Source organism: Dryobates pubescens, chromosome 5 (assembly GCF_014839835.1).
Source record: "Dryobates pubescens isolate bDryPub1 chromosome 5, bDryPub1.pri, whole genome shotgun sequence".
In the NCBI taxonomy this organism is placed as follows: Eukaryota; Metazoa; Chordata; class Aves; order Piciformes; family Picidae; genus Dryobates; species Dryobates pubescens.
In genome coordinates, this window is record NC_071616.1 from 39,028,286 (window position 1) to 39,044,711 (window position 16,426).

General features: G+C 47.7%; 2 protein-coding genes across 10 annotated transcripts in view; one reads left to right on the forward strand and one right to left on the reverse strand.

Annotated features, from left to right (window-relative positions):
* RALGAPA1 (Ral GTPase activating protein catalytic subunit alpha 1) overlaps window positions 1–7,112 on the forward strand; it is a 142,086-nt gene extending 134,974 nt beyond the window's left edge. For 4 of the 9 annotated variants that reach the window (XM_054162060.1, XM_054162065.1, XM_054162063.1 and 1 more), the window contains 2 exons: window positions 5,032–5,146; window positions 6,718–7,112. In XM_054162060.1, coding sequence (XP_054018035.1) covers window positions 5,032–5,146; window positions 6,718–6,814 — 212 coding nt within the window. In that variant the 3' untranslated portion in view covers window positions 6,815–7,112. The remainder of the gene's footprint in view (window positions 1–5,031; window positions 5,147–6,717) is intronic. The other 5 variants (XM_054162061.1, XM_054162066.1, XM_054162068.1 and 2 more) reach the window with 3 other exon arrangements.
* A 3,274-nt stretch (window positions 7,113–10,386) lies between these two features.
* INSM2 (INSM transcriptional repressor 2) lies at window positions 10,387–11,772 on the reverse strand. Its single transcript, XM_054162073.1, has one exon. It carries the CDS (start codon window positions 11,770–11,772, stop codon window positions 10,387–10,389), a length of 1,386 nt encoding a protein of 461 aa, XP_054018048.1.
* Between the last annotated feature and the right edge of the window lie 4,654 nt (window positions 11,773–16,426).

Sequence of the window (16,426 nt, forward strand, 5' to 3'; positions counted from 1 at the left end):
GTATGACTGAGAGATATTAAAACATTGATTGAGACTTGTTTGCTTGAAGGTATAAACCCTAAGTAGAAAGGAAGTGTGGTTTCAAAATATGTTGAGTGGTGTAGTTATGCTGCCTCAAATAGTCAAGACCAAAGGGAAACAAAATTTAAAGTAATTTAAAATTAATCAGTATAAAAATCAATACATGCATAATTTAATGTATAAAAACATATTATTAGGAAGAAATATGTAACTAGAAGCACTTAAAACAAGAGCCGGGGATACCAGTCCTTGCCACATTTCCTACCTAATACACTCAATAAATATTCAACAGCAGACACTTCTTATGGCTAGTATATGTTTTAGGGCATTTATATCAGTGCTGCCTAGTCACTTTTCCTCTAGTTGACTCTATCAGAGTGAAAGAAAGATATTTTTCTGTACTAGTTTGGTGTGTTGGGAGAACACTGCTCTACAGTGGCAATTCCTGCATTCTGTTAAAAATTGTCCTGCTCATACTTGGTTCTCTTACATGATTTGGAAAAAGATTAGGATTTTTAGAAGCCTGATTTTAGACTTGGCCTTTGTATCAAACATAAGAATTTTTGGCAGGAATCTCATTAGTAGGAGCTTGTGATGTGTTTCACATCTGTGTGGTTTTATGTACAACAAAACACGACGTCCTGTCCTGAAGCCCATATTCTTCTAGGCCTTGTGCAGCACAGTAGAACTGACCAGTGCATCAGTGTCAGGAGCTGCCAGGAGCTTCCCAGGGCAGACAATGAAGCACAGTGTTGACCTAGTGTCAGTATCAAATGATGTGTCCCCAGATATGCCTGCCTCTGAGATTCCATTTCAGCCCAGGGAAACTGGAAATCTTTTGACAGTCCTGCTTGCAGCCTGAGGGCTGACCCATCTTCCATCTGGAGCTCCTCAGGCTCTGTTACTCAGCTGTAGGACAGAGTGTCTGGAGTAGCACCACATCATCTGCCGCCATGCTGACTCTGACGGGTGCAAATTCTAAGGCCTAAGGCAGGTGTAAATTAGCACTGCAGTCATCTGCCAAAAGGGTTACCCCAGGTCGAGGGCTTAGCCTGAAATTCACTAGCTTCCAGTTCTAGTGAGGGCAGACCTGTAAGTGAGGTGTCTGCAAATCACTCAGACCTATGATGGGCCACAATCCCAAGAAAGAGTCCAACAGATGTGCTATTAAAGAAACAGATACTCCTAAGTTTCCAGGATCCCTAGAACAGAAGGATTTCTTAAAACATATGTATAGAGCTCTGAGCTGTGCCAGGGTTACATGTAGGATTGGCACTGGAGTCCTACCTGGAAATAAATCCACACACATTCATTACCCCCTAGATGACTCTGACAAAATGTCATCTTGAAAATTTCTGACCAGGTGCTAAAGATATATCCCAACTCATTTTTTTTTAATACAATTTCATTTATGTCTGGGTTTTGTTTGTTTTGGGTTTTTTTTTCCTTCTGGTTTGGTTTGGTTTTCAAAATGAAAAATAATTGACCAGAGACTATAAAAATTTTCCCCATTTTAGGTATTACAGACTTGATTTTTAATCATAGACTTGTAGAGTGGCTTAGGTTCAAAGAGGCCTTAGATATCATCTACTCCAACCTCCCTGCCATGGGCAGGGACTCCTCTCAACTAGATTTGGCTGCTCAAGGCCTCATCCAACCTGGCCTTGAACACTCCCAGGGAGGAGGCATGCACAGCCTCCCTGGGCAGCCTATTCCATCTCCAAGATTACAGTTGGTGAAAGTTTAATGTTAATAAAATATTATATACACTTCCTTTTTCTAAGAAAACCTTTCTTCACAACCTGTGAAGCTGCTGCAGCCCATCACCAAGTGTTGCAATGTTGTTGTGATCCCTTTGGCCAATTTCAGCATGCCTTTTTTTTTTCATTTGAGCTGTGAGAATTGGAGCAAATAGAGAACATTGCCTTCAGTAACAAACTCTCAGATTTTTTTCTCAGCCTGACATCTTTTATCCGAGGCTCAGCCTTCAGCAAAAGTGGCTTTCCTCCTTACAGTGGTTGCTCTTCCATACATGGGACTGTGGCTGCTATTGTTTCGTCTATAGATACTTTGTTTGCCCTGTCAAAATAGCTCGTCTGTCAACCTTCCTGTAGTTAGTAACATGACTACAGTAGTCTGTGTGTGCATTAAAAAAAAATAGAGATTTACCTGCACTTAGTCACAGAATATAATTCAGTTGCCTCTGTATTTTTCACCTTGTCTCTGTTAAATTGAGTAACTGCAAATACTCTGTTAAACAGACCAGCCCCTCCCATGCAGCTATTGAGTAAACCAGATTTCTGTGACACCAGAGTAGGCTGAGGGCACTGTCAATGGTAAACTCATTGATATTGAAGGGTTTATTGACCCTATGATGCTAAGATTCTGAGCTTTAAAACCTACAGATGTCTTGGGTTTGTTTTTTTCCTCTATCTTCTTCTGTTTTCTCTTTCCCCTCTCTTCCTACTGAAAATAGTACCTGATTACATCAAATCTGATACAGAAGGGCCCTCTCTACATTAGTCACAGTATTTTCCTTGTGATAAAAGCATCAGACTTTTCGGTCCCAACAATCATTCCTATATTTTCAAGCCTGTGTTTGGAACAATTCTACTGCCCCACTCTCAGAGTAAGTGGGGATGCCATCACACAGGCAGGGAAGCAGGGAATGTAGAGATTCAACAGCCTGTATCTTAATCTCTTACCCTGCTTGCTTGCTGTGTAGCTTTGACCTGAGAATCTCTTTGGCCCTGTAGTACCTCTTCCCAAATGAAAATGATGGTGCTTTTCTCATCACAGAAAGGTACAAGCAGCACTGAAAAGATTGGGAACTTTGCCAGAAGGTTTCACAGATACTGGCTGACAGAGAGGAATAGTTTTTACCCAGCATTTAAATTTCCAGGCAGGTTCTGAAGAGCATTCTTCAATGAACTTGGGCTCTGCCTCTCTTTTGCCATAAACTCACTCTTTTTTGCTGTGTTGTATCTCATGTCTGGCTCTTAGTTCTTTCATTCATACCTACTTCCAGTCCTCCCAGGTTTTTAGACCCTCTCTTCCTCACCTTCTCATCTTGCTTTGCAGCACCTTTTGCAGTCCTTCTGCATCTGTTTCTCGCTTCCTTTCCTCATTTCCCAGAATTAGTGAGACGCTTAATTGACTTGACTGTAGCAAGGCTCCACTGAGCATGACGGACAAGCTGGCCAGATTTGGACTGGAATGTTAAGAGCAACAAGGGAAATAAGCTGTACAAAAAATATTTCCCTCGTCCCTGGAGGTCAGTTGAGGTGTGCTGAAGTAGCAGCATGCACAAATTACATTTTCCTCTGTGGCCATTCTCAGAAATGACACTCAGGAAAATGTTGATCCAGACAAGAAGATATGATAAAGCCACAAGCACTGAGAGTAATCTTACCCTGCAGCACCCTGTCTTAATGTGAGCACCCTGTCAGGCTTCTGCTCAGTGAATTTTTCACCTCTTTCAAAGTCAGAACTAATGAATGAGGTGAGTCATGGCAGTGTGGATGTTATGATACCTCCCAGATTCCTCCTCTTCACCCCACTTCTGTGTAGGTAGGATTCCATCATACATTTAAATAGCTAATTTCTGACCCACTTACTGTTATTAGAAGAGCCTAAGATTTTCAAGTCAAGTGTGAAAATGTTTCAACTTTGCTGGTCCACGTCCTCATTGAGAAACAATTGAAATGGCTTTACATTATGGCCCCAAAATATCATAGCTCCTCAGGCTATGACATTTGCTGCTTCTCAAGCCTAAAAGCTGAAAAATGTGGATTACCTCCTGACATGTCTCAACATCTTGAGAATCCTAACACCTCTATTTGGGTTATTTTATAGAGCTTTATAGTTGTAGGTCAGTTATCAATGAACCTTTCTTATTTAACCCTATTTTTCTGTCTTTGGGGTAACTAAATATTACATTATGTAGAGAGACAAAGATGATAACTTTTCACACTGAAGATTTTTAAACTGTGAAGGGGAAAGAAACTCTGCAAAATTTCTGTGTACCACATCTAATACCCACATCTGTGTATGTGCCTGTGTATGTATAGATAGATGCATATGGCTTACCCAAAACCCAAAGGCATTTTCAGTTGTTAATCAGTTAGCTGATTCCTGTCAGACTTTAAATATATTTTAAGTGCCATTATTCTTCACTCTTTTGGTGTGATATGTTCAGATGTGAAAATCACTCTACATGACTTCTGTTCTTCAATAGCTCTGTTAGTTCCTTTTTTAGGGGGGGGGGAGGATTCCATGTGAATCTGCAAGAATTGGAAACAGAATCTTAAGATATGACCAGAGTAATACCTGGGGAAATAATGGGGAGTTCTTAACATTTTCTTTATCCAAGCCATGATGAAATTTCACACAAGGGTTTGACCCTTTGGTGCAGACTAACTTGCTGAAATGCTCTGGGGTTTCTTCTTTACGTGATTTCAGGAGTCCCACGTTGAGCCTGGCCATAATTTTAGCATGCTTAACGCTGTGAAACAGCTGGGGAGCAGAAGCCATATATCAAGCTGCCATTTGGTTTTTCTTCTCAGTTGCGTGTATGTGTGTATTTTAACTGTTTTCACAGACAAGCATTTCAGACAATGTTTAAGATGTATCTCAGTTGCTATGAATAAGGTTGCTGGATCTGGATAATGTTATAGAATTCTTTTCTTTCTCTCTCTCTTCCTCTTTTTTTTTTTTTGGTTGTTGTTTTTATTTTTTTCTTGTAATGCTTAGTTGGTAAGTATGACACCTGATTTCAGAGCTGTTGCTTCATTGCACATAACTAACTCATCACTCTCTTTAACCTATAGCATGAGCAACAATTGCATAATGAAATTCGAGACTCCGTTTTCTGTGCTCATCTGTTAATGCCCTTCAATCCCTGCGGTTCGTGTCTCATGTCTCACGCCTGTTATCTTTTATCTTTTCTCCTCCCCCTTCCTCACTTCTTTCCACTCCTCCTTCCTCATCACTTCTTCATTCTCAACAAAGAAAGAAATGCTGTGATATTTCTTCTTCTTCCAAAACCTCCACTAGAAAGCATTGGCCACATCAAGGTAAAGGGCAAAGGCTTGAAACGGAAGGTCTTTCACGCTAGCTGTGAATGGTATGCTGTGCAAAACAACAATGGTTATTTTCTGTTCTCTCTAACTTCCACCATTTGAAATGCTTTAATTCCTTGTAAAATTAGAACAAGATAGAATTTCAGAAAATGAGAGTGCATGTTTCCCTGCCTGCCTTTTTTCTGTAAGGCACAGTGAGTCAGGCATTATCATGCTTTTCCAGATTGTTTGGCAATGAAGTACCTAGTTCATGAACAGAATTACTGTCACCAGCTGGGGAATAAATAACAGCCCTTTCTCCTCCCTGTCACTTCCATGGGTCATGTCAGTTTGAAAAAGGAAGTACTGTGCTGTCCCCCTGGAGCAGGCAGGTGATGGACCAGGTGAGGAGGACAGACAGGTCATTCAATCAGAGGTTTATGACAGTATAGTTTAAATGTCCTTTTAGACTTCTTCCCTGATGACCTCATTTGATTTTAGAGAAGTCTTTCTAGATAAAAAATCGATTTTGAGTAGGTTTTGTACCCCTTATAGATGAAATGGATACAGAGGGAGAGAGATCTTTGGTTCTGATTATTGCATTATTATTATTTTAAAGAATTACCAGTAATAGCATGATCTGGAAGAAATAGCAAGTGATTTCTGGCTTACTGAAGTCAGCAGGGGTTTCCCCATTGACTTCTGCAGGACTAAGCTTCTGCCCATAATTTGTACAGGTCAGAGGCGATCAGTGGCAACTGAGGTAGCAGAGTTCAATCAGGCTGTCAGTCTCTGTAAACAGCTAATTAAAATGCAGTTTGGTTTTGTGGGTCTGAATTCATACTGCTGGTTTTCTGTACATAGGAAGGAGATTTTGATTTCATATTCTCTCCTTTTCCTTACATATCTCTATGGAAGAAGATTTGGAGATGGGCTGTTAGTAAGGAAGAGCCTCATCCTCTTGCAGTGAGGACTCAGGGCCCAATGGAGGATAGTTCTGGGGGCTGGGCTAATGAACTACAAACCATTAGCTCAAATTCATCTTGTTCCTTTTACAAAGAAATGTTAACATATAATGCATCATTAGTATGATCTGTTCAAGCTTCTGCCTTGTGGGCCCTGTAGGAGTTTGCATTTTGAAGCACCGACTTAAGTCGGGATGGGAGGAGATGTTTTCTCTCCCATTTGGCCCCTTACTCACTCCACCTCTTCAGCTGCATTCCTAGAGCTCCCTTCATGTGCAACGAGCTGTTAACCTTCATCTTTTCATTAAAGACTGACTTGTTCTGGGTTGTGGTTCAAATAACAACTCCCCATCCCTGCAAGGGACTTGGAGGTGTGTGTGCTCCCAGTTAGAGAATATGGCCCACTTCAGTGCTGCCTCAGGTGCTGAGAGCATGGAGGTACTGCAGTCCCATAGCTCAGTTGTTTCTGCCATCCTCTTTTCTCTAGAGGTGAATCTGTGACAGTGGCTAGCTCCACATTGCACTACTATCACCCACAGCTGGTAAAGGGCTAGGAGATGCTGTGGGAGTAAGAGCAGCACTGAAATTTCTCCCTGCCCCTTGTGAGTAGATCCCACACTGCGAATGGGGAAGGGGGCACTGACCCATCTGGTTCTTGCTGTCCTCTGCAGGCTTCTGCCCAGAGACTCAGCCGGGAGAAACTCCAGCAGCAGCAACAGCACAGGGGGATGGAACAGACTTAGCCTCTCCAATGTCTCCTCGGACTAGCAAGAGCCGCATGTCCATGAAACTGCGCCGCTCCTCTGGCTCTGCCAACAAGTCCTAAGAGGCAAGATGCCTGCAGCTTTCTAGTGCACAGCGATCAGCAGCCACCCTTCCCGTAGCCACTCGACGCTTTCTGTTACAGGATAATGTCTCTAATGTGTGTGTGCCCATCCCCTGCATACCCCCTTTCTGTATGTTTATTTTAAACAGTGACACTGGAATTTTACTTTAATATTTTAGCTGTTGGATTTTTATCAATCTCCAAGTGGCCATTTTCTTTTTTTTTTTTTTTTTCCCTTCCTTTTTTTATTATTTTATTTTATTTTATTTTTTCCCAGTGCAGTTTGTCCCTCTGCACCTTTTACCTTCCTGGATGATTACAGTATCTGAACAGTAATAAGTTTTAAGTCCGGTTGATCTCGAGTCGCGAATGGAATGGGGAGACCGCGGTTTGATTACACTCTATTTATTGTGCCCCACCGCAATTTTCTCTGTAACAAAGGAAGAAGTATGTACAATTTGAAAATGAATGTACAATTTTTAGATTGAAATTGCATTTGTAAAGTCTTTTGTCGGATGTCACACTGTTAATGCACAGGATGTGTACAGATTATTTATGTGAAGAATAAAATAGTTCAACGGCCTTTCAAGCATTGTGGAGTCCAAACGAAGTAACTTAACTCATAGCACCAATTCGTTCCTTCCCCCCCCCCAAAGCAACCTATCACTTCATAACTGTGCAAGTGATGCCATAATCTATGCCAGTTAAAAAAGAAAAGAGGAGGAAAAAAAAAAGTCACCCTGCAGAAACACTACTTATGCTTGGCTTCCAAATGTTTATACGACGTTTGCTTTTCCAAGTGGTAGCAATAGCAAGCGCCACCGCATTTCATCGTTTTTAGCCCCCGTCACCGGGCTGCTGGGTCTAGCTGTATGTTCTTATTTCTCACACTAAAAACCAAACACAACAAAAATTTAAAAAAAAATAAATAAAAAATAGTTGGGTTTTTTGTTGTTTTTTTTTTTTTAAAAAAAAAAAAGCCACACCAAACTTTAAGAAGCAAACAGCCAAAAAATAAAACCACCACCCCGCTTTCCCGATAGGCAAATTCATTGCTCCGATAGGGAAGAAAAGGGAACGTGCTCCGGGAGCCTGGCCTGAAACGCTGACACTTCCAACCCTGTGAGTGCAGATCAGTGCACCCATTTCCACCCACCCAGAGATATTTTCCTACTGGAGATGAAATGCTCACATTTTGCGTCCGACGAACAACAGGAACGTGCTGTCAACAAAATGGAGCATGGCATCGGTACTAACTGCATGTGTAAATATACGGGCAACAATAACAAGATAAATTATGTATTGTCATTCATGTAGTATCTACAAATTTGTAATGGTTGAAGAGAAGACATGATATTTAATAATACAATAAAATTATTCTTATCACCTTTCGTATATTAGTCATTCACCTCAGTGATTAGCTTCTGGCTCCATTTCATAGGACAGTACATGACACACAGAGCAGTTCAGTGCACTGTGCAGCTTCATTTAGTAGTAAAAAGTACACATGAGTCCTCGGGAGCCCTTTCCCAACCCATGGCAAGAACACTGTACTGAGAACTTTTCCTCAGCCATCATAAATACAGCACCCAGAGCTCTGCAGTTAGCACAAAGCGCAGGACTTTCCCTCCTGCAGGCTGGGTGTTCAAGTGCTAATGGTAGGAGCAGTTAATACCAGGTTTCTGTGGTCCGGAGCCCTTCATCTTTGACTCCCAAGTGGAGAAAGCAGCGACCTTCTCCAGAGGAGAAGAGAACTTCTTGAATTGCCTCAGCTGGCATTTTTACCACAGCCTCCCTTACCGACACACGATGGGGAAATGCACAACTTAAAACTCTGGCATTTGAAAAGAGCAAGCTGCGAGTTTAGCCTCCTTCACCAGACAGCAAATTTGGCTGCTTTAGGTTATATTAATTCATTTGTCCAGGTCCTGGAACTAAAACGAGAGAGCCTGTGAAGCGCATTTAGAATAAAGCAGTCATTGCTTGCTTTCAGCCTTTTGGTGCGACACACCTGAATCATTTGTTGCACGCAACGAAACTGCAGAAATAATTGCTTTGCCAGGATCAAATTGAAATGTATCAGATTGAAACATTTTGCATGCTCATTTCAGAGAGAGCGTTGGAACAAAGACTGCGGCTGAGATCAGTTTTGCTCTTCGGAAATCATCGGCTGACCCACTTTGTCCTGCTTGAATTCAAGAAAGGCATGAGCTTGGTGTTAAATCCTTTATTGAATTTACTTGCCCTTATTTTTGGCCTCACCTGCTATCACATGTAGAAACAAAAACTGGTGTGGAAAAATTAGATAGGTAGGTAGATAGATTAAATAAATGAAGTAGTGGCTGAAATGAGAGTGGCTGGTAAATTTAACAGTATGTCAAAACATTTGGCCAGACCACAGTTAAAGGCAGGGAATACAGACTGTGGCTGGCTCTGCTAAGGTAGCTCTTGTTAAGGAGAAGGAAAGCAGCAACGTATCAAGGCTGTTTCATGTTCCAATTTCAGCTGTTCACAAGACTTGGATGAGCTCATATCAACAGCGCAGCTCACAAGGCAGAGGGGTCAGAGGCTGCCTAAAAAGGCCAGGTGCGGACAGGGACCTCCCGCTTGCCCACAGCATGGAGGCTGGCAGAGCTGTATGCTGCCTGTCCTGGCGAGGCCAAACTGCCCTTCCTGCTATTGTCCATGTCACATGAACGAGTGCTAACGAACAGGCTTTAAACCAGGCAGCTGCCAGAGGCATGCGTTGTGCCTAATACACAGTCGCTGAAGTACAGAAACACAGAGCGAGCAGGGGAGGCGTCCTTAGCTACAGAAGATAAACACCTCCTATCTTAATTTAGCAGACAGCACAATTAATTTTACATACACTGCTAGCTATTATGTGACTTGACACTTAATTTGAACATTTACTTTCTCGACTATCTTAAGTACAGAGTACGGCAAACAAAACACAATAACTTAAATGTTGAAGCTCGGGGGCTAAGGCTGTTAAAACAAGGTCACTAGAGCTGGATCTTTTTCTAACGAAAAATAATTCCTCTCTTTAAATATCGTATATACAGCTCTATTTCTATCCGAGAGTCGCTATGGAAGATGTACTTCCAGTGGGATGGCACCCGCCTCCCCGACATCACCCGCATCCCAGCGGATGCCAGCCAGGACCCAGCTCCTTTTCTGCTGCCGCCAGCTAGAGCCGTATCCCTTCTTCCAGCCGCTCACCGGCTCCCGCTGCTCCCACGACGCCTCCCGCCCTTGCAGGGCTCGGCACGAACGCTGCCAGCCGGGACCGGCAGAGGCGGCGGCGGCACCGGCACCGTCCGTCGGCTAAACCTGCTGCTGTGCTGGTACAGGGCAGTCTCGCTACCCACCGGCAGGAGAGGCGGGGGCCCAGGAGTCCGCCTCTGTAGCCGTGAGTACCAGTACCGCGAGTTTCCGTAGGGTTATAGCATGGACAGGACTCGCTCGGCTCGCCCGGGCTCCCGAAGTAGTTCTATCGGGGGCGGCCGCGGCCCTAGCAGCCCGGCCGGACGGGCACCTGGAGCAGCAGGACCTGCCTACTCTCCGGCGGGTGGCACTTGCTGGCGTGCCGCGCCAGCCCGGGCGCGCTGAAGAAGGTGGCGGGGCAGTGCTTGCAGGGGAAGCCCTGCCGCTCGCCGCCCGCCGCGCCGCCCTCGGGGGGCCCGGCCGGAGGCGGCAGTAGCAGCTCCTCCCGCACAGAGTGCCACAGCCGATGCTTGTCCCTGATGTCCGCCGAGGGGAAGCGAGCGCCGCAGAGATGGCAAGCGAAGGCGAGGTGCCCGCGCTCCGGCGGGCCGTAGGCGGCAGGCCGAGTCGGCCCGTGGGTGCCCAGGTGCTTGCGGAGGTAAGCCTGCCGCCGGAACCGCTTCTGGCAGCAGGGGCACGCGAACGCCTCCCCGCCGGGGCTGGCAGCTGGGGCGCCTCCGGGAACCGGACCGGAGGCAGGAGGCGCCGGCACGCTGCTGGCGCTGTCCGCGCTGTCCCGGTGCTGACGGGGCGGCGGGGGCGGCTGGGTTTGGGGCGCGATGGGGCCGCGAGGCCTCCGCTCGGGGCTGTTCTCTTTGCCCGGGGGAGCGGCGGCGGTGCCGTCGGCGCTGGGGACAGGCCGCGGCTTGTGCCAGCGGCGGTGCGAGGCCAGGTTGGCGGGGCAGCTGAAGATCTTGTGGCACTCGGGGCAGCGATACTCGACGCGCACGATGCGGGAGCAGCGGTGCTGAGCCAGCGCCAACGGGTCCGCGTACTGCTCCTTGCACAGCTGGCAGATGAACTCGCCCAGCGGCGTGCGACCCGTCGGCGGCCCCGACCGGCCCTCGGGCCCTTCCTCCTTGATGCGCAGCCCCAGCACGGGCGAAGTGGTCACTTCGTCGGCGAAGCTCAGCTTCCGCGTGGCCTTGGCCTTCTTGGCAGTCGCCTTGGACCGCGACGGCCGCTTCAGCGCGGGCGGCGGCGGCGGCGGGCCTGGCAGTGGCGTGTGGGGCTGCAGCAGCAGCTTCTCGGCGGGCGGGAAGGAGGCGGCCAGGGGGAAGGACTCGGCGGAGGCGGGGGAACTCAGGCACCGCTCGAAAAGAGCCGCTCGCGGCCCCGCGACGCTGCAGGGCCCCGCGGCCCCCCAGACGGCTGGTCCCTCTAGCGGGGCAAGACCAGGGCCGCCGCAGCCGCCGCCGGGGGGCCACGTCGCGGGGCAAGCGGCGGCGGCACCCTCCTCCTCCTCGCCCTCCTCTTCCTCCTCCACCCCCAGCCTGGCGACAGGGCTGTCCCCAGCAGCGGGCGGCGAGGGCGGCGGCGGGGCGCGTGGTAGGTCCCGCTCCGGGTCCCGCGGGCGCGCCCGGTAGGAGCCGCCGAGGCGCCGGCTGCGCTTGACGAGGAAACCGCGCGGCATGACAGGCGGTGGTAGCACAGCGGAACCGGCCCGCCCGGCCTTTATACCCCCGGCGCCCGCTCCGGCCCGGGCGTCATCCTCCCTCCGGCAGCGGCGGCCAATGAGAAGTTGGGGCTGGCGCTGGCGGCGGCGGGGGGCGGTGGCGGCGGCCGGGCGAGGGCTCCCCACTGCCCGGGCGGGAGCGCTGGGGCTGCGAGGACGGGCAGGGTGGCAGCGGGAGCGCAGCCCGCAGCGCAGAGACAGGGAAAACGGCGCCGGGAGAGACTGAGTGAGGTGTGGGACCCGGAGCGTGTGTCCCAGACGAGAGGCACCACGGGCGGGAGAACGGCCGCAGCCCTCGGCCGAGGGTTTCCGACAGGAGCATCTGTCGTGGGTGTTTCTGTTTGGAGTGTTCATCCCTCGCTGGGTCTGCGCCGGGCCGCCCTGCGTGTCTTCCCTCTGAAGGGAGAGAGCTGAGAGCCAGTTCCGTCCTTCAGCATCGCTACATCAAGGGGTTTTCCGCAGGTAGCCAGAAAGATCTTGCACTGAGGTGAGGTCCCAAGGCAAGAGCAGAACTGCCACGGCTGCTCAGAATGTTAAATCCTTGGTCTGGGCAGTGACTGTGGCTGCGTTCCGTTGGCAGCTTCACCCACGGGCAGCCTCCCGAGCCCCGGGGGCCAAGGCTGAGTTGCAGTGCAACAAGCTGCGAAAGCTCTGAAACCTACCCCCTACAGCGCCCCGACGTAAGCCCGGGCCTGCCCGTGGGTGCCGTGAGCTCTTCGACCGGGGGTGCATCCCGAAAAGAGGCAGTGGCTGCGCCTACGAAGCGCTCACCGCCCTTTCGGGAGTGTCTGCGTTTCGGTGGGAAACGAAGCGCACTCGCGGCGGGTTACCGGCAGCTTTTCTGGTCCCGCCGCGCGTTACCCGCAATCCCTGTTTGGTCACTTGTTTATCCGAGACCAGTTCTGGAGGCAGGACAGTGCGGTCCCGCCCGGAGACCTGCTGCTGGCGGTATACACAAGATGGCGTGCCATGGAAATTGAACACTCTAAAGCCTTTCTCCATCCTTTGCTCAGGGACAGACATCCCCTTGCCACGGTAGGACGGTCGGACTCACCGTCTCGGGAGCATCCCCTAGCAGGAGACATTAGAGAGCACCAGGAGAAAGAGAGATCGGGGTGGGGGCTTTCCAGAAGTGGCAAGAAAGATGTGAAGCCTTCATGCAAGAACAGGACTCGCCCCACCTGCTCCAAATGCCCAGCCACTTGTCTGTGTAAGTGCTCTGATTCTATTTGCTTAGCAAAGTCGTAATCATGTTTTACATTACTCTCCTCTCCCATTTTCCTCCATTTTCATGGTCTCACTGAATTTTAGATTAGATTAGAGACTCTGCAAGCTAGAGATCACTCTTTGTTAGTGCAAACCACTGTAATTGGGACTGATAAGCCACGCTGCAGCGCAGTTAGGTCGCTCCACTGACAGGCTGCATGATTTTTGCCTAATATTTGGGTTGGCCTTTGTAATTAGGATACCCCAGCTACACTCCTCGCTGAATAACTGGATGTGTGGTTCAGAGGTGTTTTATGCTGTTCCTCCAAGCCATACCTAAATAGTTCTTCCCATTTCTCCTTGTAAACAATGTTCCCATTAATGTTTCACTTGCTTTGTCAGGTTGCAAAAGCAGTCAGTGACAGAAAAGTCCAGCTCAGCTTCTGGCCCAAGGAGTGAGGAACACAACAATGCCTTTTCCTGCACAGGAGTAGCAGGAGGTGAAGTGCTAGTTTGAAGCAGGTACCCTGACTGCATTTACTGAGACTTCAGACGTTTTTTCTGGTAAAAGCTGTAGGCTGGAGGTGCATCAGGGAGTTTCCCCGAGCCCTCAGTGTTGTGGTCTGAGATGGCCCACAGGTCATGGGAGGCCTGAGGGGTCTAGCTTATTGTCTTCCCTCTCAAACTCACACAGGTGAGATCTCTGCTCCACTTCCCACTTGCTGCTCCTGCTGCTCATCTCAGCTCTCCCCTGTGGTTTGGTGAGAGTCTGTCTGCCCCACACTCCACAGCACACCTGTGCTGCACAACCTTCCTGTAGCCTTCTCTGTCTGCCTGCATTTTATTCTCAGTTTCTGAGGTGGGCCCCAAAACTGCAGATCCCATCATCCCACTAGTGGCCTTGCTGCAGCTCATGCCAGTGCCCATGGATCTTTAACAAAAACACGGGCAAAATTATCTTGGGATTGAAACTGTTGCAATCACCTTGTGGTTCGTTTGTCTCAATAACCATATTATCTTCTCTAGGCTACCCCTGCTAGTTCTGGCTCCCAGTGCTCTGGCTCACACTTGCAGGGTTATTGTGGATTATTTCCCCTCCCTACCCATGTTCACAAACAAAGTCAGCCCTGGTGACTGTCATTACACCTGACTCTCACAGCTTCTGAGCTTTCTGAACTGTTACATGGGTGGGTTTGTTTTCTTGCTCTCAGCTTTTATTCCTTGCTCCAATTTTGTAACTGGAAAATTCAGGTGCCTTGTGAGCATATTTAACAATTTTGTGCACACACACTCCCAAATCCTGTGGAAATCTGCTGGATTTTTTCCCATGGACTTACTAAATTCCATTAGTTCCATCGTGTAGTTGAGGGCACATCACTTAACCCATCTGCACGTCATACAACAGGGCAACTTTATTTAAGGTCAGAGCTTTCCTAAGCATGAAACTGATGTCATTGCTCCAGACCATACACCAGGTTCCCTACAGTTTGATAAAATCAGGTTAGACTTGATCAAACATGTTGGCCACTTGTGTATGAGAGTCATCCTTAGATGACCTTAGATTAACCAAAGAGTTAATCCCACATTAAATAGGAAATACATTCTAATGGAAAAAATGCAGTGGCTGATGAGCAGAAAGGACATGGGCACCACTGGGGAACTGGCAGGAGTGAGAACAAGAGGACACTGTTCCTCTCCTTGTGCCTTCAGAACATTCCTTCCTTTCTGTTTGGAGTTGATTGTTAATGTGTGTAGGGAATGGAAACAAGAGCAGTGTGATGCTTCTTGATTGCAAACGCGTGTAGGAAATGGGAACAAGAGCGGTGTGATGGTTCTCTGCCTCCCTTTTGGCAGAAGCTTCCTGCTTTGTGTGAAGGGACATTTTTACCCTTGTCCCTATCTCTGCTGCTAAAATAAACCTGTGAGACCCATTCAAGCCTTGTCAAGATTTAGCAATCAGACTCCATGATGGCTGGATCAACCAAAGTGAAGACAGGCTTCAAGTTCCACTAGGTAACTTCTCCTCTAGGTAACTTCTCCTCTAGGTAACTTCTCTATTGGAGCAGAGAGCTCCTGGTACCTTCTGGAGGATGCTCCATCTGATTGCCTGGGGGCTCTGGAGCATGGCACCAGCAGCTTGTCATCCAGGTCCTTCTCTGTCCCAGTGCCCACACATCACCCAGCGACCATGATCTCTGGTTGTGAGTTAGGAATCCCATATCTTCCAGACCCAGCTGTGTATCCAGTACACCCTGGATGCTGACTCCTTGCCTGAAACCTGGGAGTCTGCATGGCTCCTGGAGAAGAGGTGTAAGATGGTCCCCAAACAAAATGGTTTTAAGCAAGCGGGTGGCTGCATTTGATGTTTTGAACAGTCTTGGGGCATAAACAGTTAGAGGAATGTATGAGAGCAATCCTGGCTGGAGGCAGAAGGTCTTGGGTGAGGTCTAGTTCTCAGAGAAAAGCCTAAAAACTCTTCTGGGGGCTGAGGGGACAGGGGAAAAAAAAAAAAAAAAACAAAAGAAGAAGATAAATGTTTTTGGCTACTTAATAAAAGAGGGGGGAAAAAAATGACCACAACTTTAAAAAAAGAAATAAGAGTTAAAAATAAATCAGAGAAGAACTATAAGAAAAGGATTAAAGAACATTTCTCTCCTTCATGTTTCCCTTTCCTACCACAAACAAAAACAACAAAACAAAAAAAGGTTGTGGTTGAGGGTTTTTCTTTTTTGTATTTCAGAATTTCAAATAAAAAAGTTGACTGCTAAATCTTCCCCTGACATCTGGTTTGTAATTAAAGGAGCAGTAAATAGGAGGGAGACAGAAGCCGCCTCAGAAGCCTGCCCTTGATACATGACTCCCCGGCAATATAGCTAGATGAGCGATACCACCCCCAGGCTCCAGCACTTACACAAACAAAATCCAGGCTGGTTTTGGTGGCAGCAGAAGCTATTTTGTCTTCCCCCTAGAAGGAGGCTGCCAATTATCTTGCTGCGGTTGGGGATTTGATGGTGGTGACAGACGTGGAAGGAAATATCTGCATTATGAGGATATGGATCGTCTAATATTACTGACCTTGCTGGTACCTTAATTGTGATTTGTTTTACCTGAGGACAGTCTGCCTTAAGGGGAAAACAGTGTTAACAGCTGCTGTTTTCTTCATTGCTCAAACATTAACCAAGAGCTCTCCATAGGATAAGGTAGGGAAACACTGTTCTCTGAAGGTACTCAGGCTAGAAGGATTTAAAGGGAGTTTAAGACACCACAAAAGGATTCAGCCTTCCTCTTTTTCAGAAATGAGGTGGTACTGTTGGTGTTGCCACACTGCCATCGCCAAGCTGATAGGATGGCAGTGACACTGTGTCTCCCATTCCTACTCCATGAGTGAACATCGGGCCAAAGCAGC